The sequence below is a fragment of the Schistocerca serialis genome, chromosome 3, assembly GCF_023864345.2.
Source record: "Schistocerca serialis cubense isolate TAMUIC-IGC-003099 chromosome 3, iqSchSeri2.2, whole genome shotgun sequence".
NCBI lineage: Eukaryota > Metazoa > Arthropoda > Insecta > Orthoptera > Acrididae > Schistocerca > Schistocerca serialis.
This window is the reverse complement of record NC_064640.1, coordinates 319,404,470-319,429,930: the sequence shown is the minus strand read 5'-3', so window position 1 is coordinate 319,429,930 and position 25,461 is coordinate 319,404,470. Positions and strand designations below refer to the sequence as shown.

Sequence of the window (25,461 nt, the reverse complement as noted above, 5' to 3'; positions counted from 1 at the left end):
TTTTGTTGATGTCCATCCTATATCCTCCTTTCAAGATAGTCCATTCCGTTCAACTGCTCTTCAAAGATCTTTACTGTCTCTGAGAGAATTACAATGTCATCGGCAAATCTCAAAGTTTTTATTTCTTCTCTCTCAACTACAGTTCCTTATCTCAAAATTTTCTTTGATTTCCTTTAATGCTTGCTCAGTGTATAGATTGACTAACATCAGGGATAGGCTATAACCCTGATTTACTCCCTTTTCAACCACTGCTTCCCTTTCATGCCCTTCGACTCTTATAACTGCCATCTGGTTTCCGTCAAAGTTGCAAATAGTCTTTCGCTCCCTGAATTTTATTCCTGCTCCTTCAGAATATCAAGGAGACTACTCCAGTCAGCATTGTCAGTAGCTAACTCTAAGTCTACAAATTCCATAAAAATATTTAATTGCCCACAATTTACTTCTGTTGATGTTTATCTTATAAACTCTCTTCAAGATACTATCCATTCCATTCATTTGTTCTTCCAAGTCCTTAGCTATCTCTAACAGAATTCCAGTGTCATTGGCAAGCCTCAAGTTTTTATCTCTTCTCCCTGAACATTAATTCCATCTCCAAATTTCTCCTTGGTTTGCTTTACTGCTTGCTCAACGTACAGATTGAATAACATGCAGGATATGCTAAAGCCCTGCCTCACTCACTTCTGAACCACTGCTTCCCCATCATGTCCTTCGACTCTTGTAATTGCACTCTTGTTTCTGTACAACTTGTAAGTAACCTTTTTTCGTTCCATGTATTTTACCCATGATAATATCAAAAATTCAAAGAGTGTAGTCCAGTCAACATCGTCAAAAGCTTTCCCTACATCTAAAAATGCTATAAAAATAGGTTTGCTTTCTTTAACCTATCCTCTAAGGGACGTCGTAAGGTCGGTATTGCCTCAAATTTTGTTACATTTCTCCGGACACCAAATTGAACTTCCACAAATCGGTTTCCATCAGTTTTTTTCTTCTTCTTTACAGAATTCGTGTTAGTATTTTGCAACCATGATTTATTAAAGGGATAGTTGAGTAATATCCACACCCGTCTGCATCTGCTTACTTTGGAATTGGAATTATTATATTCTTGTTGAAATCAGAGTGTATTTCGCCTTCTTCATACATCTTTTACACGAGATGGGATACGTTTGTCACCGCTGGCTTTGCCAAGGATATTACCAAAATATTAGTCACCCTTGGAAACATACCTTTTAACACCTTTCCAGCCTTAATAATGACTTATGTTTGTGGAAGAAGAGAGTTCAGAAGCTTCTTGAGGTATATCATATCCCGTTGAAGTCATTAATTGATGATTAAATACAATAGAGCTATCAGGTTTCGGTGTTGCTGGATGCTATGTTCCATCGCAATCCCAAATATCTCCAGACATTTTATAGGATTATAAATCGGGTGATTTAGCGTGCCAGTCGAAGAACTATAAGGTTCCTGAGTGTTCGTGCAACTAGGAACGCATACGCACAGCCCTGTGAACACAGCTGTTACCATCGTGAAAGATGAGGACGTCCACAGCATACTCACGTGTAGGAGAAACGGCAACACGTGGTCACTGTGCGTGTTGAAATATGATAATGGTTCATGTTCACGGCAACCTGAAGGAGCTGATCCAACCATGGTACGAAGAACACTCCCAAAACACTACAGAGCCACCTCTGTCATGAACTACACCCTTCACATAGTGCGGATTAAAAGCCGCACTGGGCCACCGTGCACTCGCCACTTTGCATCATTTTAAAAGTTTGCGTAATCACCACTCGTCGGACCACACTACGCGCCTCCAGTCAGCTACTTTTTTGGCCCATCGAAGATGTGCAGCTATATGTATCGATGTCAGCAAACCGTAAACCATGTACTTTGTCCACCGCGTTTACTTTGACCATTCATACACACCGCGTTTACTTTGACCATTCATACACCAAAAGTTTCAAAGCTCTGAATGGCTCTCAGCTGCGTGTTAAGTATATACTGTTTGGTGGTAAAATTTCACCAATGCACGCTAAATGGTGCCATGTAGTGCCGATTTTCTTTCGCAACAGTCGGCTAACTTGTTGCGACTTATAACTGTATACGAAAACATGTGTTAAAATCTGGTTGTACAAAATTCACCAATATCATTTAACTGCAAGGCCATCGATGTTTCCAACTATATCGTGTATGTTACCCGATTAATTCTCAAAACAGACCACTGATTAGTTGTTTGTTCATATATATATATATATATATATATATATATATATATATATATATATATATATATATGCGCCACTATATTGCGATTTATGAGGCCATGTGCATGATTTATTTGTTTCGGGGTTACCTTGACCACTGGTCATTGTTACCTCAAGATTACAGGTACACAATTTACTAAACAGCGTAGATGCTAATGACAGAGTGGAACTAACGAACACATACATTAACCATCAGCATACAGACGAAGGCTCATTTGTAACTGTCAGTGTGACTACAACGGAGAACGATAAATGTCATTCATATATTGCGCACGTTGGAAGTTGTTGGGGTTCATGCAGTGATTCGGGTACAAGACATAATTTAAAATATCTCCAGAAACAAGGAATGAAGTTGTTTTGGCCACAAGTGCCAGATATTGACTCGAAAAATGAAGAATATATCACCTCAGTTCCAACTGCACAAGATGTTCCGAAATGAGGATTTAGATTCAATATGAATGAAATTGAAGGCATTATATGCTCAATTAAATTTGGAATTATATGTGTGATACATCATCCTAGTACCTTTCGTTATATTTATAATTTGATAACGGAACAAACTGATTTATGTACCGTATTAGGTTTATTCTTTTATGTGGCTTAATAAAGCACTTAAGAAAGCTTTGGAACCGTGTTTATTTATAGATGGTCAAAGTTTTATTATGTTTTCGATATAATGACCCCAAATGCACTGGTAGCTGGCAGTTGTGGAGGAAGTATGGCCGGTCAATGTACCCCCAAATCCATGCTCACTTTAACCACCCAATTTTTTCCATTACATGGTCTGCATTTTAGAAAATGTATTGTGCTAATTAATATGTTATCCATTCATACAAACCCCTGTGTTCACTAGCATAAATATCACAGAAGTTAAAAAACTGTCATGGTAATCACAAATGAATGTGAAAATCGGTCAAGTACACCCAGTTTACTGTACTGGAATTCACCGCTGCACGCAGTACCCTTCGGAATGTTCGGTCGGAAACTTAATGAGATTGACTTGCAATCACTGAAAACAGTAATTTCTGTTCCGTTTGATACCGATTTTTATGTAAAAGGCGTGACCCCTATCTCTGGCCCCTGTCGTTTAAGACCTTCTTACAGTCAGTGTTCTAACGGCGTGGAAGTTGGATAGTCGGCGGTGATATACCAACAAATCCGGTAGCTTCTTTCCCTGCGCGGTCATGGGCACGTCCAAATATGATATATCCTTTCTGCCATTCTGTTACGTCAGCACATCGATCCATCATACTGCGTCAATTCCGTACAACTGACTTGCGCATGCACACGCCACTTTATTGCCAAGACTTACGTCAGAGGTGGTGGGTCACATGTCCTCTTGGCTCCAGTTCTGCACAATCTGGGGCCCTCTAATGCTACCAGCGTGTACTTTTAAAAGAATTGCTAGTGTGCATTCTTCAGAAGAATTACGTGGACATGTGTATCAACGTTCGTTATATTAAATCTATTTTGATACAGGCGGGATCTGTGGTCTTATTGCATGGCTTGAGATCTTCGCTTTCAATGTAGGCAACAATTAAAATCATTCTCCAGCTAGTCGCTGTGTTATGCATATAGTGTCAGGTGACCCCTCAGAAGGAAGCGAGTGCAGGTGTCCCAGTGTTTTCTAGTGACGTATGCAGATGGCAGTTGTCATTTGTCGACGTTGTATGTAACCAAGCACATGCAATTCGACATCTTATTGCAGTGAAAGCTGCAAGGGCAGTCTGTTTGATTAAAAAAGGCTGGACTTTCGATCGTGTTGCTGCAGATGCCAATGCCTCTCCATGCGTCATCTGTAGGTTGTGGACACGCTACAGGGAGATAGGTCAATACACAAGGAGAGTTGGACAAGATAGCTGACGCATTACAACACCACATGAAGACCAGTATCTGGCCATCTCTGCGTGGCGTCGTCATACGCATACCGGCAGATCACTGCAAGACGATCTCAGAAGGACCACTGCAGCCTCTGTGTCCGATCAGACGGCAATCAACAGGTTACGAGAAAGTACCTTACGACCCAGACGTCCTGTTCGAGTACCCCCGTGACACGACAACGTATTACTGCTCGCCTTCAGTTCTGCCGTTCCCATGTCAACTGGCAACTTCGTTACTGGCGAGGCGTCTTATTCACAGACGAGTCCAGATAACCTCTGACGCAAGTTAATGGCCGTGATCGCGTGCGGAAACCCTTGGTGAGCGGTACCTGCCAAATGTTATCCAGGAAATAGACAAGATTTCCAAGGTTCTGTGATGTTGTGGGAGGGCTTCAATGTTGACAGCCATACGGATCATATCACTGGCCATGTTCGCCTTACAGCTAGAACCTGTTGGACCATATGGTGGCTGCTGCACAAGGTGGTGGCCCTGAGTTCCTTCTAATGCCAGGACCTATGCGGTGGTGTCAGCGGGGATGTCTTACGAAGCCTGGCCATTGAAGTAACGGAATAGCCGGCGGTGAGTCCCGACCTAAAGTCCATCGTGCATATGTGGGACATGCTTCACAGACGTGTTCGTAGTCGTCTTGTTCCACTACAGTCTGTCCAAGAACTCTCATGGTCTCTCATTAAGGAATGGGAACGGATACCACAGGGTGAGCTCCGTAGTCTTATATGTAGCATATCACAAAGGTGTCAGGCAATGATGAATGCTCACGAAGCGCATACACATTACTGAAGCTCTCAAAGTTCAAAGAAAAGAACCCAGGATGACGAGATGAATGACTGTTTTCACTTTGTTTTCGACACCTGTCGGACATTTCAGCTCTCTTTGTGTAAAAAAGCGAGGACGTAATGATGTTTTGTTGTGTACTTAATTTGTGGAAGATAAAGGTTTAATAACATACACAGTCCTCAATTATTGCTCAATGGAGTATGACAGACGCCCCAAGTCATATTCCCCTAGTTCTTTTGAGCAGTGTATTTTCAGGTATGCTTGTGTTCGTTCATTTCTCTTCCAAAATTAATGTAATGCTAGATAATAACAAAATTTGAATTTAAACAGAAGTTATTAGTGCCAGCACCCGATATGAATATCATAAAAAATTGTACGGGATGCTGCATGCATTTTTCCGTGTCATCAGTCTTCTGACTGGTTTTATGTGGCTCACCACGAATTCCTCTCGTGTGGCGACCTCTTCATTTCAGAGCAGCGCTTGCACCCAACGTTCTCAATTAATTGTTGCATATATTCCAAGCTCTGTCTCCCCCTACATTTCTTACCCTCTACAGCTCCCTCAGACACCATGAAAGATATTCCTTGCTATCTTGGAACACGTCGTATCAACCTGTCCCTCCTTGTCAATGTTTTCCATATTTTCCTCTCCTCGCCGGTTCTGCGGAGGACATCCTCATTTCTTGTCTTATCGATACACCAAATTCCCATCATCCTTCTATAGCACCACATCTCAGACGCTCCGATATTCTTCTTTCTCGGTTTTCTCACAATTCATGATTGGCCTCAATAGAGTGCTATGCTTCAAACGTACATTCTCAGAAATTTCTTACTAAAATTAAAGCCAATGTTTTGTTTTTAGCACTAGAGTTAGCTAAATCAGCACAGCGACAAAGTAAAATTACGTTAGCCATACCTCTTCCCTGAAATGGACCGTAGAGCACTGAAGTAAAGCTCCCATCAATTTATGAGGATTCCATGTCACAGAATCGGCCCTGTGAAATAACAGAAATATAATTAACTATAGGTACATAAAAAATAAATTCTAGAGAAAGAAACTATTCGTAGTGTGAGAACATAATTTTTGTAAAAGTCATTCTGATCAAGAATCTCGATATTTTCGTTAGAGCGGTCATCTGGCGATATCACGAGACAATTTAACTTATGTAGATTATGCTTTGAAACACAAATTAATCACAGATATCATTTACACTCTGCTAATGTTATGTTGTTCACGGTGGACAACGGAATTTAGGGACGTACAAATTTTGAGGATCTCAGTAACCTATGGTAAAAATTGATTCTGTTTTATCTAAATCGGTTTCTGATATTCGGTAATCATAATCGGTTGATTGGAATTTCAAAATTTAGCTTTTTAAAGTTTTTAGAGGTATTTGTTGCACTGAGAAGCTGCTATCCCCTAGATCATGTATTAACCGATGATATGAAATACTCCATAGTAGTACAGAGATGCGAAGTGCAGGGAACCAAAAATTAACAGATATTCCAGTATTTGAATTTTACGCACTCACTTTGTGTCTCTATTGATACAACTCCTTCATGGAAAAGTTCTAAACCAGTAGCATTAAAATCGCAAAAAGCATACACTAACAATTACACACTCTCGGCTAGATATGAAATTATATTAGGTGCACTGCAAGTGTAGCCATAATACGGGGATGAATCGATAAAAAACTGGTCGCTGTATACTGATAAATGAAGGTGAATTGCAGTCGTGACACAAAAGAAGCTTAGGCAAGTTCATAGGGATCCTGCACCAGCACTCACATCAGCTTATCAGTTCAATGAAGTACGTTACGAGGGGGATGAGAGCGAAGTTGCGATGTAGGAAGACACGCTGGCATCCAGTCATTTCCGTAAATCGTTTAAGGCAAATGCCGAAGCAGTTTCTTTTAAAAGGCACAGCTAATTTCCTTTCACAATTCGAGCTTGTGTTCGGTCTCTAATGATCTCGTCCCTGACAGCATTTTAAACCCTCTATTTCTTTCTAACATTCAAAATATGCAGGCGAAAGCTCACCTTAATTTGGGTGTAACTTTTATTACTATGCTCATAGCGCAAATCAGTTTCAGCCTTCCCGATGAAATGGATTAGAATTTTCACGTCACGTGTTAGGTAGATCATGCCGCTAAATATTTGTTCCTTTCTCTCCGATTCGGTATTCCATTTTCCTGTGCCTCCATTCCGGAAGAGATAGTCTCACAGTGAACAGTACCGTGTGGTGCTCATTTCGCATTATTAGACATTTTTTACTCTGAAGTGTAGAAGAATATATTTTACACCCTTCCATAGAAAACATTCTCCCACCTGCGATATCTCTTCTATAGCGAGAGCCCAAAATCAGTATTCAGATCAAGGTCTAGTAACTAGTTTTATTTTTGCTCTTTTGTCATATGATGACATGATGGAGACCGTGGCTGTTGTTCGAAGACAAATGTTGATGGTGTTAGGACAGCAACCAGCCACAAATTTACTTTCAGTTCGTTTATTCAAAGGGTACCGTTACCGGTTTCGAATCGTTGTGGTTCATCCTCAGACGGTTTACACGCTTTCTTTATAACTTGTGGTGTGTTTTCTACAGATCAATTGTCCTAAAATATAAATAATATATAATTATAAACACGCCACACACAGATGGTTGCGTTACAGATTTTCGTTGCATGTGACTTACGTGAAACGTCGGTTTTGAGTATGCATTCCCACTGCATTCTTATTGTTGCACACGTAAATTGTTCTCACTGAACACTTTAGATTTGTCACTGAGAAGATTTCTACGACGCACCACATGTTTTGGTACATACAAAGAGCTTACAAACATATGTGTATCACAGATGCTATGATATATCGTAACATTTGACGATGATGTCCTATGTTTGGAAAGGATCATATATTCACTTACGCAACTGTAATGCCTTTTACACTAGTACAGAGGAATTGAATTTTTGAGTTGATATTGTTAAATTAATTATAAAGTTTATATAGTATATTATTTAATTACATTTAGCATCATGAGAATTATTGTAGCATATAAATTTGCTACTTGATCTGCAGATAAGTGTACTAACATTATTTGCTTTGGAGGCTGGAAAGCCATTTTTGGAAATTTTTCAGGAAAGGTGTGTTAGCTAACTCTGTTTGTTCGTTAAGGATATTAGATTTATTCTACCACGAAGATTCGTTAGATACTTGTTTCATAACATTTTCAGTTTGCTGAGCGCTTGCTAGCATTTTCCTCCATTAGCGCCTTGGAATAGGATTTAATATTTATCCTAGAATAGTATAGTAGAGCGATTAGAATATATTACACGTATTTTGTAAATGAATACAAATCTTTCAAGACAGTAAGAGTTGTACGTTAAACGGTGTCATATCTTGCATGAAAGGAGTGAACTTGGCTTTTTAAAAGTGATGTAACTTTGGAAGCAAGTGATATGAAATACTCCATAGTAGTACAGAGATGCGAAGTGCAGGGAACCAAAAATTAACAGATATTCCAGTATCATTTTATTGGACCTCACATTCGTGTTCCGTATTCCTCACAAATTAACATCTGTTTCATCGCCCCGACAGCTTTATGGCCATAAAAACTTCACTGACGACCGAAAGATCTAGCGAGAGGCCGAAAATTTCTTCATATCGCAGACTTTGAGTTTCTTTTGCTGTGAGACTTAATCATTATCAGAGGAATGAGGGCAATACGTGTAGGGCAAATACACTGAAGCGACAAAGAAACAGGTATAGGCATGCGTATTCAAATACAGAGATACGTAAACAGACAGAATACGGCGCTGCGGTCGGCCTATATAAGACAAGTGTCTGGCGCAGTTGTTATATCGGTTACTGCTGCTACAATGGCAGGTTATTAAGATGTAACTGACTTTGAACGTAGTCTTACAATCGGCGCACGAGCGATGGGACACAGCATTTCCGAGGTAGCGATGAAGTGGGGATTTTCCCGTAAGACCATTTCATGAGTGTACCGCGAATATCAGAAATCAGGTGAAACATTAAACCTCCAACGGAAAAAGATCCTGCAAGAACTGGACCAACGACGACTGAAGAGAATCGTTCAACGTAACAGAAATGCAACCCTTCCGCAAATAGCTGCAGATATCAATGCTGGGCCATCAACAAGTGTCAGCGTGCGAACCATTCAAAGAAACATCATCGATATGGGCTTTCGGAGTCAAAGGAACACTCGTGTACTCTTGATGACTGCACGACACAAAGCTTTACGCCTCGCCTGGGCCGGTGCGGTGGCCGAGCGGTTCTAGGCACGTCAGTCCGGAACCGCGCGACTCTGCGGTCGCAGGTTCTAATCCTGCCTCGGGCATGGATGTGTGTGATGTCCTTAGGTTAGTTAGGTTGAAGTGGTTCTAAGTTCTAGGGGACTGATGACCTCAGCAGTTAAGTCCCATAGTGCTCAGAGCCATTTGAACCATTTTTTTAGCCTCGCCTGGGTCCGTCAACACCGACATTGGGCTGTTGACGACTAAAAACATGTTGCCTGGTCGGACGAGTCTCGTTTCAAATTGTATCGAGCGGATTGACGTGTACGGGTATGGAGACAACCTCATGAATCCATGGACCCTGCATGACACCAGGGGACTGTTGTAGCTGGTGGAGGCTCTGTAATGGTGAGCTGCATGTGCAGTTGGTGTGATATGGGCCCCTGATAATTCTGGATACGACTCTGACTATTGGCACGCACGTAAGAATTCTGCCTGATCACCTACATCCATCCATATCCATTGTGCATTCCGACGGACTTGGGCAGTTACAGCAGGACAATGCGACGCCCCACCCGTTCAGAATTGGTAGAGTTTCTTCAGGAACACTCTTCTGAGTTTCAACACTTGCGCTGGCCACCAAACTCCCCAGACATGAACATTATTGAGTATACCTGGAATGCCTTGCACCGTGCTGTTCAGAAGAGATCTCTTACGGATTTATGGACAGCCCCGCAGGACTCATGGTGTCATTTCCCTCCAGCTCTACTTCATACATGACACATCCTGTTAGGCACTTCTGCGCGCTCGCAGGGGCCCTACTTAATATTAGGCAGGTGTATCAGTTTCTTTGGCTATTCAGTGTAAAAACGTCTTGGTAACTACGTGCTCTTGGTTTCGTATGCTTGAAACCAATATGTATAGAGCTTCACATCAATATTTTTTTTATTTATGGTTGAGCCCCTATGGACTGCGTGGTTACAACCAATTTCATTTTAGTGTCTAGGTCTTGTTCTTGTTCCAGCTTTGACTTCCGGCCAGTGCCTTCTGAGCCCACCAAGAAATGCGTGTTTATGCTCTTCGGACAAAGGTCCTCTATGTCTTTTGGACGTTGATGCCATTTTATAACCTTAGTAGTTCTTCACCAATCTTCTAAATTTATTCCTGTCAGGAATTTCTCTCTCTGAGATACCAATCTGCCTAAGATCTTTTTCACATTCTTCGAACCATCTCGGCCTTGTTTTATTAGATTGGATGAAACTCCAGATTCAAGGCTCTTGGCCTTCATATCAATATGACACACTTGATGACAAAATATGCTACCTACGCCGCCTATTTACAGGCCCGAGACTGGACCTCAGTTCAGTAGAGTACATGAGATGTTTCGTGAAGCGTTTCAGCATCACGCGCTACTCTTGTTATGTTAAGGGCTTCAGCGGATGTCTCTACTGATATTGAGAGTATTTTTTATAGTTATCTGAATTATGCATTTCATTCTGTCGAGAATATGTTGGAATGCTCATGTATGATAAGGTATTAGCTTGCGAGACAGGGAGGTGAACTATACCAGTACTGAAACCGCGCGCCTCAATGACACTGATCAACCCGAGACACGAGTGAGATGTTTAGGACTTTTTCCCAAACTAACATAAACAACGTCCAGATAATTTCCCGTTGCCGCTTCAGAAACCCAACACACTTGTAATTTAACTACTAACACACACTGAACTCTAATTAAACGGCCTGCATGCAGATGGCGTATATGTTTTCTCAAGTTGTCTAACAGGTAAGATAAAAATACAACAAAGAAACTAAAACATTGCATGGTCTAAGGCAAAGAACGGAGGCTATACCATTGCGAGACTAACGTTAGCAGAGAAATTAAGTTGGGCGCTAGCACAATCAGATTCATGCTCAGTTCTCGTCATACGGGGATATTATCGTTACGAAAATGCATGAAAGTTGTTTCTAGTGACGTATACGGGAGAGACTTGATGCGAAAGCTGATCAATAGTTTCCATTCCTTTCACATTCCACAGGGGCCTCCTGTCGTATTGAAAACATTTTAACTAGTCATGAATATTAAATGCAGCCACTACTATGCAGCAGTTACTAGTTGAAATTATAATCCAGATAAAGCCTCTGCAATTTTTTATTCCTTGAAGATTTTGTCGTGTGGTATAGTGGAGGTCCTCTGTCCAATTCGCAAGGAATGAAGGGCAAGAAGAAGTTTTAAGTCAGTTCTTGAGGCATGGAGGGATGACGGACTAGTGTTGAATGTTTAACCGCCGACGATGTAATTGATTTATACCAGAAATGAACATGTCATGATGCCACATAAACTGAAGTGCCAAATAAACTGATGAAGGCATGCGTATTCAAATACAGAGGTATGTAAACAGGCAGAATGTGGTGCTGCGGTCGGCTACGCCTAAATAAGACAAGTGTTTGGCACAGTCGTTACATCGGTTACTGCTACTACAATTGCAGGTTATCAAGGTTTAAGTGAGTTTGAACGTAGTGTTGTAGTCGGCTCACGAGCGGTGGGACACAGCATTTCCGAAGTAGCAATGAAGTGGGGATTTCCCGTATGACTATTCCACTAGTGCACCGTCAATATCAGGAATCCGGCAAAATTTCAAATCTCCGACATCGCTGCAGCCGGAAAAAGATCCTGCAAGAACAGGACCAACGACGACTGAAGAGAATCGTTGAGCGTGACAGAGGTGCAATCCTTCGGCAAATTGCTGCAGATATCAATGTTGGGCCATCAACAAGTGTCAATGTGCGAACGTTTCAACGAAACAACAACGATACGGTCTTTCGGAGCTGAAGGCCACTCGTGTACCCTTGATGACTGCTCGACAAAAGCTTTACGCCTCTGGGCCCGTCAACGCCGACACTGGACTATTAATGGCTGAAAACATATTTCCTGGTCGGACGAGTATCGTTTCAAATTGCATCGAGCGGATAGACGTTTACGAGTATGGGGACAACCTCATAAATCCGTGGACCTGTATGTCAGCAGGGGACTGTTTAAGCTGGTGGAGGCTCTGTAATAATGTGGGGCGTGTGCAGTTGGAGTGATATGGGACGTCTGATACGTCTAGATATGACTCTGACAGGTGACACGTACGTAAGCATCCTGTCTGATCACCTGCATACATTCATGTCCATTGTGCATTCCGACGGACTTGGGCAATTCCAGCAGAACTATGAGACAACCCACAAGTCCAGAATTGCTACAGAGTTGCTCCAGAAACATTCTTCTGAGTTTAAACATTTTCGCTGGCCACCAAACTATCCAGAGACGAACATTATTTAGCATATGTGTAATGCCTTGCAACGTGCTGTTCAGAAGAGATCTCTAGCCACTCGTACTCTTACAGATTTATGGACAGCCCTGCAAGATTCTTGGTATCACTTCATTCCAGCACTACTTCAGACTAGTCGAGTCCATGCCACGTCGTGTTGCGGTACTTCTGCGAACTGGCGGGGGCCCTACACGATATTAGGCAGGTGTACCAGTTTCTTTGGCTCCTCAGTGTAGAATTTCATGCAAATTGGACAGCTGTAGGACGATGGACGGGAATAATTATGTGAATGGTTGAGAGAAGTTATTACACTACTGAATTCTCCTATCAATGGAACGTCTCACGCCGTCCATGTTGCATTCGCTGCGAAAGACTTGAAACAAATGTCATTTCATTCGTGTGTTGCTGACTTTGGTCCGCAGTCTTCCAGATAAGAGTGCTACACTTTCACTGTATTTCACCTCGGCTGATCTCTCTTCCCGTCCTTCCTGCATACAATCGCCGAGCGTTTTTTCCGGCATTCAGGACATTTCAGAAGCTGGTCGAATATTTCATAATTTATCCAAATATATTAGATTTTTAAGATTTCCCATCCGTGGATTTTCCCACAGCTCATCGTTATAACTATATCTAATTTCCAAACGGGGGTGGGGAGGGGGTGGGGTGTGCGGTGGGTGTTGGGGAAGGGGGATGGGAAAGAAAAAGTGCGAAGAAGAAATCGCAGAAACGTAGAGAAGTTCCTCGTCGTTATTAACCTGACAGTTCCGACCAAAAGAAAAATAAGAATCGAGGAGCAACTTTCTTAGGTAGGTAGGCGAAGGTTATTTTTTGCATTATGATGCTATAAATGCGCAAATTCTTAACGCTAGACAGACAGAGGAAAAAAAACTATGGCTTCGTAAGGTGTTAACGTATGTCACTCATTTATCTTATTCTTCAAAGTGTAAGCTTATTCATGTAAATTGTTTTTCGTATGCTATGCAATTCGTAGTGTGTGTGTTGAGCAAGTTACAAGAAGAAAGGCAAAAATGAGATGATTAATTCTGTTCTCATTTCCAATGCCTACATCACATTGGAGGTGAGTGATTCTATTCTCATTTCCAATATCTGCATCATATTGCGAAATATCACACTTGCGCAGAAGATAATGATTTTAAGGTCACAAACGAAAGTTAGTCATCCTCTGTCATAACTGAATCATCTGTAAAGTTTCTTGATGTATTGACTGATGCTAGACGCATTTCCATGTGCTTAGTTTAGCTTGGTAAAGTTCAGTCTAATGTTAAGATATCCGATTCACTCCAGCTGAGATAGATCACAGTGATCACTAGATACATTGCCGATTCTTTTGGTCTTGTGACCACATTTAAATGCCTAAGCTCGATATTCGGCTCTCGTATTAGTAAGTAATTAATTATTCAATCATATTGCTATTTCTACTGCTTTAATTTCTAGAGAAAAAAGCAATGGTTGCTGATACTTCATTGTCTTTAAGCGTACGTAAAATAAACAGTACTAATATGTAATTCTGTCCATAGCTGTACAATGTTCTACTTTTATTTATGGTTGAAAGTCACTTGTTTTAAATGACACACGTCTTTTTTATACAGACTGAAACTATTGGTGTGTGTGTGTGACTGTAGTTCATGAAGGACTATCTTAGCCTGTGGGTAGCGTAGAGCAGGAGCTAAGCCCTTGTAAAAATAACTAGACATTCCTAAAGAGCTACAGACACTGGATATTTTGAACCTTCGACTGGACGCCATTGTGGTTATAAGAGTCTGGAAAGCTGCAGTGCATTGTGGCTTGGGTTCCAAAATTATATAGTTATTGGTACATACATACAGTATTTGTTAGTCATAACTCTACTGTCTACGTATTCCAGTGTACGTGGCGAAAAAATGTGATGAGTTGTGAGGCGTTTAATCGCACGTACAAATTCGAGAAAAGAGAGCTATATTACCTTTCACAGACACGTGGATATGTTATATATTTTATATTAGTGACTTTCAGTCATGACACTTATATTTTCAGGAGGGATTCATCACCGATTTAATATTTTTAACAGTAGCTGCTATTTTTGACAGTACTGGTATACGTGAGGTCTAAACGTTTCATTCTGTGGTGCTGTAAAACAGTACATACGTCGACAAGAACACTACAGAATCAGGTATCAGGATTCACCCTCATAATGTGTATGACACGAAACGGTAATAACATAATGTACCATATGCCGGAAAAATCATGTAACGCGAAGTACATTTTACTTCAAAAATTTAGAGCAGTAAACAACGAAATGCTACAATTCGCTCTCGTGGTAACGACATAGGTACATTCAGCTGTGAACAAACAGTTATGGTAAACTGATTGTACTAGGATACGCAAAAAAAGTCGGTTGCCATTCGTTCATATATTAAATTGCTGTCTTGTAGTTGCATACTTAAATGAGACTTCAGTATTGTGACATAACCCAAAGAAAGATTTGTTGTAACCAGAGGCGCGTAAATTTACCACCACAGTGGGCACTAAGGTTCTTATCAAACTGGCCATTTTTTACAGTAGACCACTTACGAGACTGTGGGGCCTTGAGGTAGAGGCAGTACAGAGTGAACCATAAGAAAATGAAAAACAATACTTAGTGAAATTCACAGCAAGTGTAAATGATTCTCATTCAGAGAGGATCACATTTGTTAAAGGACGTTCTAAGCATGATGGGCCATTCCCAAAACAGCACGGCAGGTACTTTTCTAGCCGTTACTATGATATTGTAGTGAAATCCGCTCTTAATCTTAACAGAAATGGTTAATTATATTCAGGAAATCGTGACTACGTTACTGTCAAATTTTATGTTTGTTCCCTGAAAAGGGTGCTGTTGCATCTCAGAGGACTGTGGAAGTTAGCGAGTAACTGACTGGTAACATTTGTTTGAAAGGTTACAGGAATGGCTATTCACAGTCACGCACATTTCTACGATATATACGAATACTGAGAATGGTGCAGAGCAGGTTATAAAATATTGCAAAAAATTTGGGAGAAGAGTGCTATTTTTGGCGAGTAGTTTTTGCAGAAGTAATACTGTGCCATAAACATTTCCACCATGTAATCCTTTTTGGAGTACATACAGTCATCATGGCGAAACTACGTGTTGCACGCTACTAAGGAAGCTCACCGGACAAAATGTTAGTTATCCCTCTAAAGGAGCACACCGATCGCTTTGGAGCGCTGTAAATTCTGCAGAACTCGCATCAGTCGGCCATGCGCCCCCCATTGTTGACGTGTGTAGTAATGGCAGTAAGCTGGTGTTTATGTGCCGGTCGGTTGTACGGAATCAGCGCAGAACGATGAATTGACGTGGAGACTTGGCAGAAATGCAAAAATGAGCTACTGTATATGGACATACCATAGCCACACTGCGAATGAAAATACACGATTTGTCGGTGTTTCTTTGAGGATAGTACAACCTCTTACAAGGAATGGTGTGCCACTCGTAGGCATTTAACACGACTAAGAACAATGGTCATAAAAAGATCCTAGTCGATAAGGTTCGGAGACGAGCGTCACACCTTGTCAATGGCAACAGGTTTCAAACCCGACAGGAATTTCTGCTCATAGTGGATGCAAGTCCACTTCAATCAGTTTCAGAGCGAACAGTGTGAAGGGAGCTCCATGAATTGGCCATACGGAGTCAGGTACCTTGTAAAAGGCTGTTGGTTACAACGGCACATAAAGATGCACGTTTTCAATGGGCCAGACAACGCAGAAAGGGGACAATAGCTAAGTGGTCCGACGAGTGGCAATGGCCTCTTGAAAGGCGTCGAGAACACCGACAGCACAATGAAGCGCTTAACCAGCAATCTGTGAGGCGTGTAGTTCAGCCCGGAGGTTGTTCTGTGATATTTTGGGGGTGTTTTCGTGTCATGATTTTGCCATTCTCATTCAAAATACTGTGAACATGGACCAGGATCGACATCTACATCTACATACATACTCCGCAATCCACCATACGGTGCATGGCGGAGGGTACCTCGTACCACAACTAGCATCTTCTCTCCCTGTTCCACTCCCAAACAGAACGAGGGAAAAATGGCTGCCTATATGCCTCTATACGAGCCCTAATCTCTCTTATCTTATCTTTGTGGTCTTTCCGCGAAATGTAAGTTGGCGGCAGTAAAATTGTACTGCAGTCAGCATATCATCTTTCTCGATGACCAAGTGTTGCCCTTTTTTCTACACATTCGTGATGATAATGCAGTGGACACACCCAGCTGTTAAGGTGACAATAACTGTGTTCACAGGGCTATATGGATAGGTTCCTAGCACCTCGACTGGCCCACTAAATCACCCGATTTTTATCCAACAGAAAATTTTAGGTCTGTTTGGAATAACAGGTGAAATTTAGCGCGCAACATCCCCGCAGTATGGTAGCGACATGAGATGTCAACATCAATGAGTGGCATCAGCTGTGTACGGCATATATGAAATAAAAGAAAAACTTGTGTACTCCCTTCCTCGCCAAGTTGATACCTCTATTAAAGTTATCGGCCATGTTATACGGTATTAGCGTGATTTATCTATGAGGTGTGTGTGGTGTGGCTGTTTCTCATACAGTTGACAGTGAGAGTATTTATCAAGTTGTGGGATAACGAACAGAGACTGTATTCGGTACACAACTCTGCGCCGGCTGATGCCGGAAGTGTAGCATCTAGGTAATAAGCCAAAGTGAATCGTTCATGTGGAAAATGAGACGCGACTGCATCAAATAAGTACGTGGAAAGTAGCCAATAGTATGCTAGTTTTCGGCAAATTGGAGGACGATGAGGGCCGGAAGTGTGCGTATACGTGTCGGTACGAGTTAAGTGCAGGGGCCACGAGGGTGCGGCCGTGATTCTGACGGAGGGTCGGCGCGCAGCCCTACCCTCGCTCTCCCGTTTCATTCAGCGCCAGTGAAGTGTAACCGCGGATTACAATAATGGAACAGGGTCGCAGGCCGCCGGCCGCCGGCTGCTGCACTAATTGCGTATGGGGCTAATTACACACTCATTTATCAACAGCAGTCACCCGCAGCCGCGGGCACTTCTCACCATCTCGGCTTCTTTCTCCTCATTAATAATTAAACGATGCTACTGCAGACTCACAATAAAATCCTAGTTGTAGTACACTCAAAGTAGAGGTACGCATAAGTGAAAATGCGTTATTTAATATTCTCTAGCTGACGTTAAAACGTTAGATGAAATACACTACTGGCCATTAAAATTGCTACACCACGAAGATGACGTGCTACAAACGCGAAATTTAACCGACAGGAAGAAGAAGCTGTGATATGCAAATGATAGATTTTCAGAACATTCACACAAGGTTGGCGCTGGTGGCGACACCTACAACGTGCTGACATGAGGAAAGTTTCCAACCGATTTCTCATACACAAACAGCAGTTGACCGGCGTTGCCTGGTGAAACGTTGTTGTGATGCCTCGTGTAAGGAGGAGAAATGCGTACCATCACGTTTCCGACTTTGATAAAGGTCGGATTGTAGCCTATCGCGGTTGCGGTTTATCGTATCGCGACATTGCTGCTCGCGTTAGTCGAGATCCAATGACTGTTAGCAGAATATGGAATCGGTGGGTTCAGGAGGGTAATACGGAACGCCGTGCTGGATCCCAACGGCCTCGTATCACTAGCAGTCGAGATGACAGGCATCTTATCCGCATGGCTGTAACGGATCGTGCAGCCACGTCTCGATCCCTGAGTCAACAGATGGGAACGTTTGCAAGACAACGACCATCTGCACGAACAGTTCGACGACGTTTACAGCAGCATGGACTATCAGCTCGGAGACCATGGCTGCTGTTACCCTTGACGCTGCATCACAGACAGGAGCGCCTGCGATGGTGTACTCAACGACGACCCTGGATGTACGAATGGCAAAACGTCATTTTTTCGGATGAATCCAAGTTCTGTTTACAGCTTCATGATGGTTGCATCCGTGTTTGGCGACATCGCGGTGAACGCACACTGGAAGCGTGTATTCGTCATTGCCTTACTGGCGTATCACCCGACGAGATGGTATGGGTTGCCATTGGCTACACGTCTCGGTCACCTCTTGCTCGCAGTGACGGCACTTTGAACAGTGGACGTTACGTTTCAGATGTGTTACGACCCGTGGCTCTACCTTTCATTCGATCCCTGCGAAACCCTACATTTCAGCAGGATAATGCAAGAAAGAATGTTGCAGGTCCCGTACGGGCCTTTCTGGATACAGAAAATGTTTGACTGCTGCCCTGGCCAGCACATTCTCCAGATCTCTCACCAGTTGAAAACATCTGGTCAATGGTGGCCGAGCAACTGGCTCGTCACAATACGCCAGTCACTACTCTAAATGAACTGTTGTATCGTGTTGACGCTGCATGGACAGCTGTACCTGTACACGCCATCCAAGCTCTGTTTGACTCAATGCCCAGGCGTATCAAGGCCGTTATTACGGCCAGAGGTGGTTATTCTGGGTACTGATTTCTCAGGATCTATGCACCCAAATTGCGTGAAAATCTAATCACATATCAGTTATAGTATAATATATTTGTCCAATGAATACCCATTTATCATCTGCATTTCTTCTCGGTGTGGCAATTTTAATGGCCAGTAGTGTAATAAAATACAAATCCTTCGTGCATTCCTTCGGAATCTCTGGTTAAATCCTTACACTTAATAAATTTGTCACTTTCTAAATAAATACAGCTTTATATTAAGAAATAGTTCCACTGTTTGTCACTGTTTGTCTTCGAAATTAAAAGGACAACTTATTGTTATGCGTCTGTACAATTTTTCCTCGTACACTTTCTGGTCTGCGGCCTTCACTTAAGACACATTAAAGCACAAAAATTATCCTAGTGGTGTGTGACTCCCTCTAAACTTTACGTTACAAACTTCACATTATAAACTCAGTGACAGGAGGACTTTAAACTAAACTTACGAAAGTTTCTTAGGATCTTTGACTACTTTTTCTGTAAGATCTGTAGTTTGCTCATTGGATCGGTAAAACACGAAAAAAATATGAATTACAAAATCTCGGCCGTAGTAAAAACCTTAACGTAACCTACATTACGTACAGACTACTGGGGAGGAAATACTTGAATAGAAATATAACTACAAAACAACATTCATTCACTTTTAGTTAACTGGAATCCGAACTCAATTAGCGAACTATAATACAGTTTCCGCCTCACTTACTAAGGCTACCGCACCACTGGACACGTATGGAAGGTGTTCCAAAAATCAACGGCAAAACTTCAGCAATTGATTCCTCAATAACAAGAAGAAAGGAAGTCTACTAAACATGGGCTTTAAAGTGCATACTTTAGGGGCTATGAGCACTTCTTCATTTTCCATGTTGTAAAACACATCTCCTCTACTGCAAGCTTTTATTTTGGGATGGGACAGTATGGACCAAACCAAGAAATGATTTCCAGTAAACATGTGTGCTAAAATGCACACTGGAAGGCCCATGAGCGCTTATTCATCTTCACTACTGTGAAACACGTCTCTTCTCCTGAACAAGTGCTCATAGCTTTTAAGGTATGCATTTTAGAGCACATGTTTACTGGACTTTTTTTCTTGTTTTACTCCATACTATCTCTACCCAGAATATGGAAGGCAAAGACCATGCAGTAGAACAGATGTGTTTTACAGTCTCGTGGATGAAAAAGTGCTCCTACCATGTCCAGTCCGCTATCCAAAAATATGCTACTCATTTCTAATTCATTACGCCAGAATGGCTGAGTATCCACAGTCCTCCAATACAGAGGAAATGGTTCACCTTCTTACTTTGTGTCGGCCGGATGGCTGCTTGTGGGGCCGTCCTGTACTGGTTCAGCGCTTATTCCACACCATCTAACTTTTCTTGCCACTACCGATCACTAAAGGCCACTGCCACCTTCCATCTCAAGTCCAAGTCTCCCTCGCGTCACCTGCTACTTTTTACCTCTTCCTCCAACCACCCACCACTTCTCACTCCCAACATACAACCAGCCGAATGGCTGCCTTGGAATTATTGTTAATCTTCTAGGGCTGGTGTTTATGTTAGCCTTCTCTGTAAATCTTTGAAAGCACCATCCTGGTGCCGCACCCCACCCATGCCCTTGTTCTGTTTCTCCCGACTGTGAGTCTTTTGCAACTGTGGGAAACTTCACATTCTATGGCAAGCATGTTATTCAGGCTACATGTTATCGTGGTAAAGCTTCCAGGACTCGTTAAGCCGCTACACTTGGTTGGTTGCAACAACTGGACATCTGCTAGCCCAGTTTTTCTGGGAATTCCTAAGGAAATTCTCTTAACAGAAGACATCTGCAGAAAATAACCACGCTACCTAATTTCCAATACTCGCCGATCAGTAATTTTGGAATTCTCGAGGCAACAGTTGTTTCATCTCCCGTAATAGTAAAAATACTACGTCTTATTTCTAGATTTCTGGACATCGCTGACACTCGTTGATTGTCATATCACAGCCATAGTGAAACTGAAATAAACATTGCGCTCTGCAAAAGACTTTGCAATTCAGCTACGGGACTGATTATAATTCGGCCGCAGAGTCGGCCTCATAAGGAAGATACACGAGGTATTGGTTGATGTCGACTATAATATCTCAGTTAATATAAGGCTCTTATTTTGTTAACGATTTACAATATTTTATTTCCTAATGGGTAGTACGGTATTCGTTAATTGGCAAAACGACGTGTCTAAATTGGAAGTAATAAATTAATTTAAAAGAAACAAGGGCATGTTTACAGCCATGTTAGAAAGTGGTCGATGTGATGCTCTTGTTTATATGTCTATTAAATGGAGCTAGAATAAAGTACATATCAGAAAATTCATTGTTATAAAGAAAGATATGTTCAGTCTTCGCGAGCTTTCACCCAATATAGTGTCACGCTCGAAGTAGTGTCTACTTGACTACGAAACCGAAACTCGACTTTTCAGTCCTGTTTACGTTTATGAGTGCAATGACATTTAGACATTTACTATGTGAAGGTGACTGGGCTTTGATCATAGTACGATGAATGCATAATCAGGTAGACGCTTTAATTTATATAATACTGTTTCACCGCAACCGCAAAGTAGGAGTAAGATATTTTTCCTTGTGTCTCGGGGATGAAAAGGGTAAGGTGCTGATTTGGATATAGTGGGAGAAGGAATCCACCGTGGCGTTTCCAAATGAACCTTTTCGCACCCCTTAACTGATTCAGGGGTGCAACGGAAAACCCAAATTAGGATCGTTGTACCGAAATTTGAAACCTGTTCCTCCCGAATATGAGTCTAATTTCTTAAGAATTGAGCAATCCCTCTCGGTCGTGAATAAAGCTACTATCAAAGCTCGTATTAATAATTTATACTTAAGAAAATTTACTTGCAGTTGCTACTAAGGTAAAATAAACACTATAATGAGATACGAAACTGTGACTAGCCATGTGACTTTCGTATTTTGGAAAATTTCGTCCTTTTTCTAAGGTGGTCCCAAATATAGAATTCTGTGGAATACTTGTTGACTCATAACATGTATTTATCACCTGATTTCATACGGTTCAAGTAACATAATTAGCGTGCATGGCCAACCACAGTAGAGACGAAGAAAATTCGAAGAGCGTGACAGCTGTAACATCATAGATTAAGGGTCGACCTGCGACAGCAAATGCACAACTTGCGTACGGGCCGCGAGGTGCCGCCACGAGCGCAACCGTATATAACAATATAAGTGCCGACGGAGTTCGGCCAGCTCTCATTTTGTTGGCATCTCATTTTTGCCTATTCTCTTATTGGCTTAGTTGCTTAGCTCTTATTCGTTTATGGCTCATGTTATTGTGCTCTCTTTCAGCCATTCTGATTGTTTTGATTTACTCCCAATTGAGAAGTGCTCATTTTTGCATTTCACTTTTGCATATTCTCATTTTGCTAATAATATGCTCCTTAGATTTTTACAGTTGAATTGATTAACATAGTGACATGTACTGTTTGTTCATTTCAGCCTGTTCACATTTTGATGTTCTTTAAATACTGTAATAATTATCGGAAGCATTTCTTCCCTTAAACTTGTGTAAAGTATTCTCGATGTAGGATTTGTTCTGTGACACAGGTGTAAGGTTTTGAATATAAATTATATACGAAACTGTGCTTTAAAAGGAATTTATTTTTTCAGATTGTACTACATCAGACGACAATTTTGTGAAATGAGGGAGAAATTTGAGGGGCGAACTCATGGAAATAGTCTTAAGTGATCCCCTTTAAAAATAAAAGTTTGTGTGACACTGAAAGACGTGACACTGTAGGCACCGAAAATCTATATACTATATAAAATTATACGTCACACAGCCTGTCGCTGTATGCTGCCATGGAAGGTTTCGCAGAGTTTGACAATATTTATAGCACTTCAGTAGTCCTCCTTTTTCGTGAAATTTTGACTGACAATGAAAAGGACTCAACGTGTGATGTTCGGGACGTTCATTAGTTTTCTTCTGTACATACGGTATATAGCCAGAGGGATTAAGCTGGTAAGGCAGAGAGACGGCTTATCGCAGCTGGGCGAGCAGGCGGCAGCTGGCGGCGACGCGCGTCGCGCCCCTCTAATTGAATTTTAATGCCGCCGTTAATCACAGGCTGCGGGTGCCGCCCTCATTGCCAGCTACGCTGATTCACAGACCCAGCCCGCACCTGAGCGCGCGTTCTCTGCCCATCACGAGCGCAGTCTCCGAATCACGTGGTCTCTACGTTCAAAGGGCGCTAGGTTAATGCTTCACGTGCCGACAGTGCAGCGGTAGCTCACTTTTTTGTATAGGCTTTGGTCGTCTTCAAACAAAAACTATCTGAGCGTTAACTTATAGCTATTCTGATAAATATCACAAATCTAGATCATGTTGGCTGGACGTTGATTGGAATCTCGCTAGTCTTGAATACGAGTGTCTGATACTCAGTAAATTAAGGGGACGTTTACTATCTTTGGCCCCAAAAAAGAATGTTCTTTGAGAATTTTTTTTCTCGGCATGTGTTATAGATATCAATTTCAAATTCGGTCAAAATGTTTATTGATATTTCCTCTAAAAACTGGAAATTTTTCGATTGGAAATGTCGAAGAGCAAAGGCGGAAGTGCCGTCGGAACCAAACAAAATTTCGATGTAGACCTCCACACGCGGTATGTGACAGGTCAGCCGGCTCGTCTGAAATCGAAATTGAGTTGACGTAGGTGAAGTATATAAAATTCTTTAGGAGTTGTACCCCGCTTAAGTTATTTGGACCATAGTAAACAAAATGGCGACCATTTGAAAAAAATAGCGTTTTTTCATCGATTTTTCGACTTCGTCGGCCAAGTAAAAATATTTATACTTGATGGATCGGAATAAAAGTGGTACAATTCCTTGACAACTTAGTTAGCTTCGTCGGAAACAAAGAATCATGCCAATCAGTTCAGTAGATTGGGAGTTACCATACCGCGCGATAAAAAAAATCCTTTCGAGAGAAACGCGTTTGAAGTTTTGACTACATATAAATGCAATATTATGCAACTTACGTTCAATCTGCTATTCCGGGCCCATAAACTAGTCCTTCCTCTTCCTCATAGAGGGCGTTCTGTTCGATGTGATCCATTATGCGCTGCTCCAGAGCCGCTCGTACGGCCGGTGACAAGCGGTTTGCGGCCGCTTGAATCAGGTGGTCGTCCGAATGCCTGGCGAACTGCGTCGAATATAGTCTCAGGGTGACGTCCATTGTTGTCATGGTCTTCAGAATTGCTGAATACCCTGCCTTGGGTCTGCTCACTGCCAGGAAAGTCGCAATCTCCACAGTCTTCGCACCAGAATGCAAATGCTTGGGAGCTAACTTCCAAACACACGCGTTCAAACTTTCATTTGAATTTTGTGTGTTTCGTCCCAAGCACCGGTACAATAGCTCTTCTTACGAAAGGGCTTCGTATATCGGATGAATGAGTTTTTGAACTTCTTTGGAGAGCGGCTGGTCGTGTTGATATTCGTCCAGATGTCCGGTAGCCTCTACAATGCGCCACTTGCGCCAAGTAGTTTCCCCAGCCGGACAATTTTGGTGTTGTGGGTGGTCATCCGTCAAACACTTGTGGAAATACGTTGCCCAAATTGTCTTCTTCATCTGTTACACCGAACTGGAATGACCTCGCATTGCCAAGCCGCAGTACGTCGTAAGCTACTTGATCACTTTATCAGTTTTAGTCATGGGCAAGCACATAGAATAATTTTTAGCGGCTGCAAAGTGGAAATTCCCGAAAAAAAACCGGTCCGTGAAAAAGGCCGATTTCGGGCAGGTGCATTTTTTTGTTCAACCGCGAATAACAAACATTTCCGTTCCGTATTCGGAAAAACCGCTTCAGAGGTGGATTCTAAACACTTTTACGGATCCAAAAATGCAGTTTAAAAAAATCGATTTTTTGAACCAAAAGATAGTAAACCTCCCCTTAAGGAGGTAGACCTAGTTGTTACCTTTCTGTGTAATGCCCGATCTAGGTTCTAACTATGGTGAAAATTGTAACTAACTACCCGGAAACAATAGTTTCTTCTTGCTTATTATACATTGGTGCGGAAAACTTAAGGACGAAAGTAACTTACTGCCAAGTAACAAACCTCGATACATAGACAGAATTGCTACAGTATACTACAGAAGGTAACTGAAAGAAATAAGCAATGAGGGTTGGCGCACACTAATGGTTTATTTAAAGACAGTAATTGCACTGAAGTCGCTGAGATTTATTATGGTTCCCTGGACATTACATAAGAGGGGCACGGCTCTTAATAGGGCGTGTGATCACCACGGCCGACAGTGCATACTCTGCAACGGGCTCCCATGCTGGCCACGAGGCTGTAAGGAGTTATTATGGTAGGACTTTCCGTTCCTCCACCAGCGCGAATGAATGGTCGGCGGTGCATGTGCACGTGCTGCAATACTTCTGCTCGACGC

The 25,461-nt window shown here is 42.0% G+C and overlaps 1 protein-coding gene across 1 annotated transcript in view; it reads right to left on the bottom strand.

The window, feature by feature from the left end:
* The window catches only part of LOC126471603 (glutamate decarboxylase), a 278,613-nt gene that overhangs the window by 32,775 nt on the left and 220,377 nt on the right, over positions 1–25,461 (bottom strand). Inside the window, exon 8 of the mRNA XM_050099840.1 lies at positions 5,854–5,932. Within this exon, the coding sequence (XP_049955797.1) occupies positions 5,854–5,932 (79 nt within the window). The remainder of the gene's footprint in view (positions 1–5,853; positions 5,933–25,461) is intronic.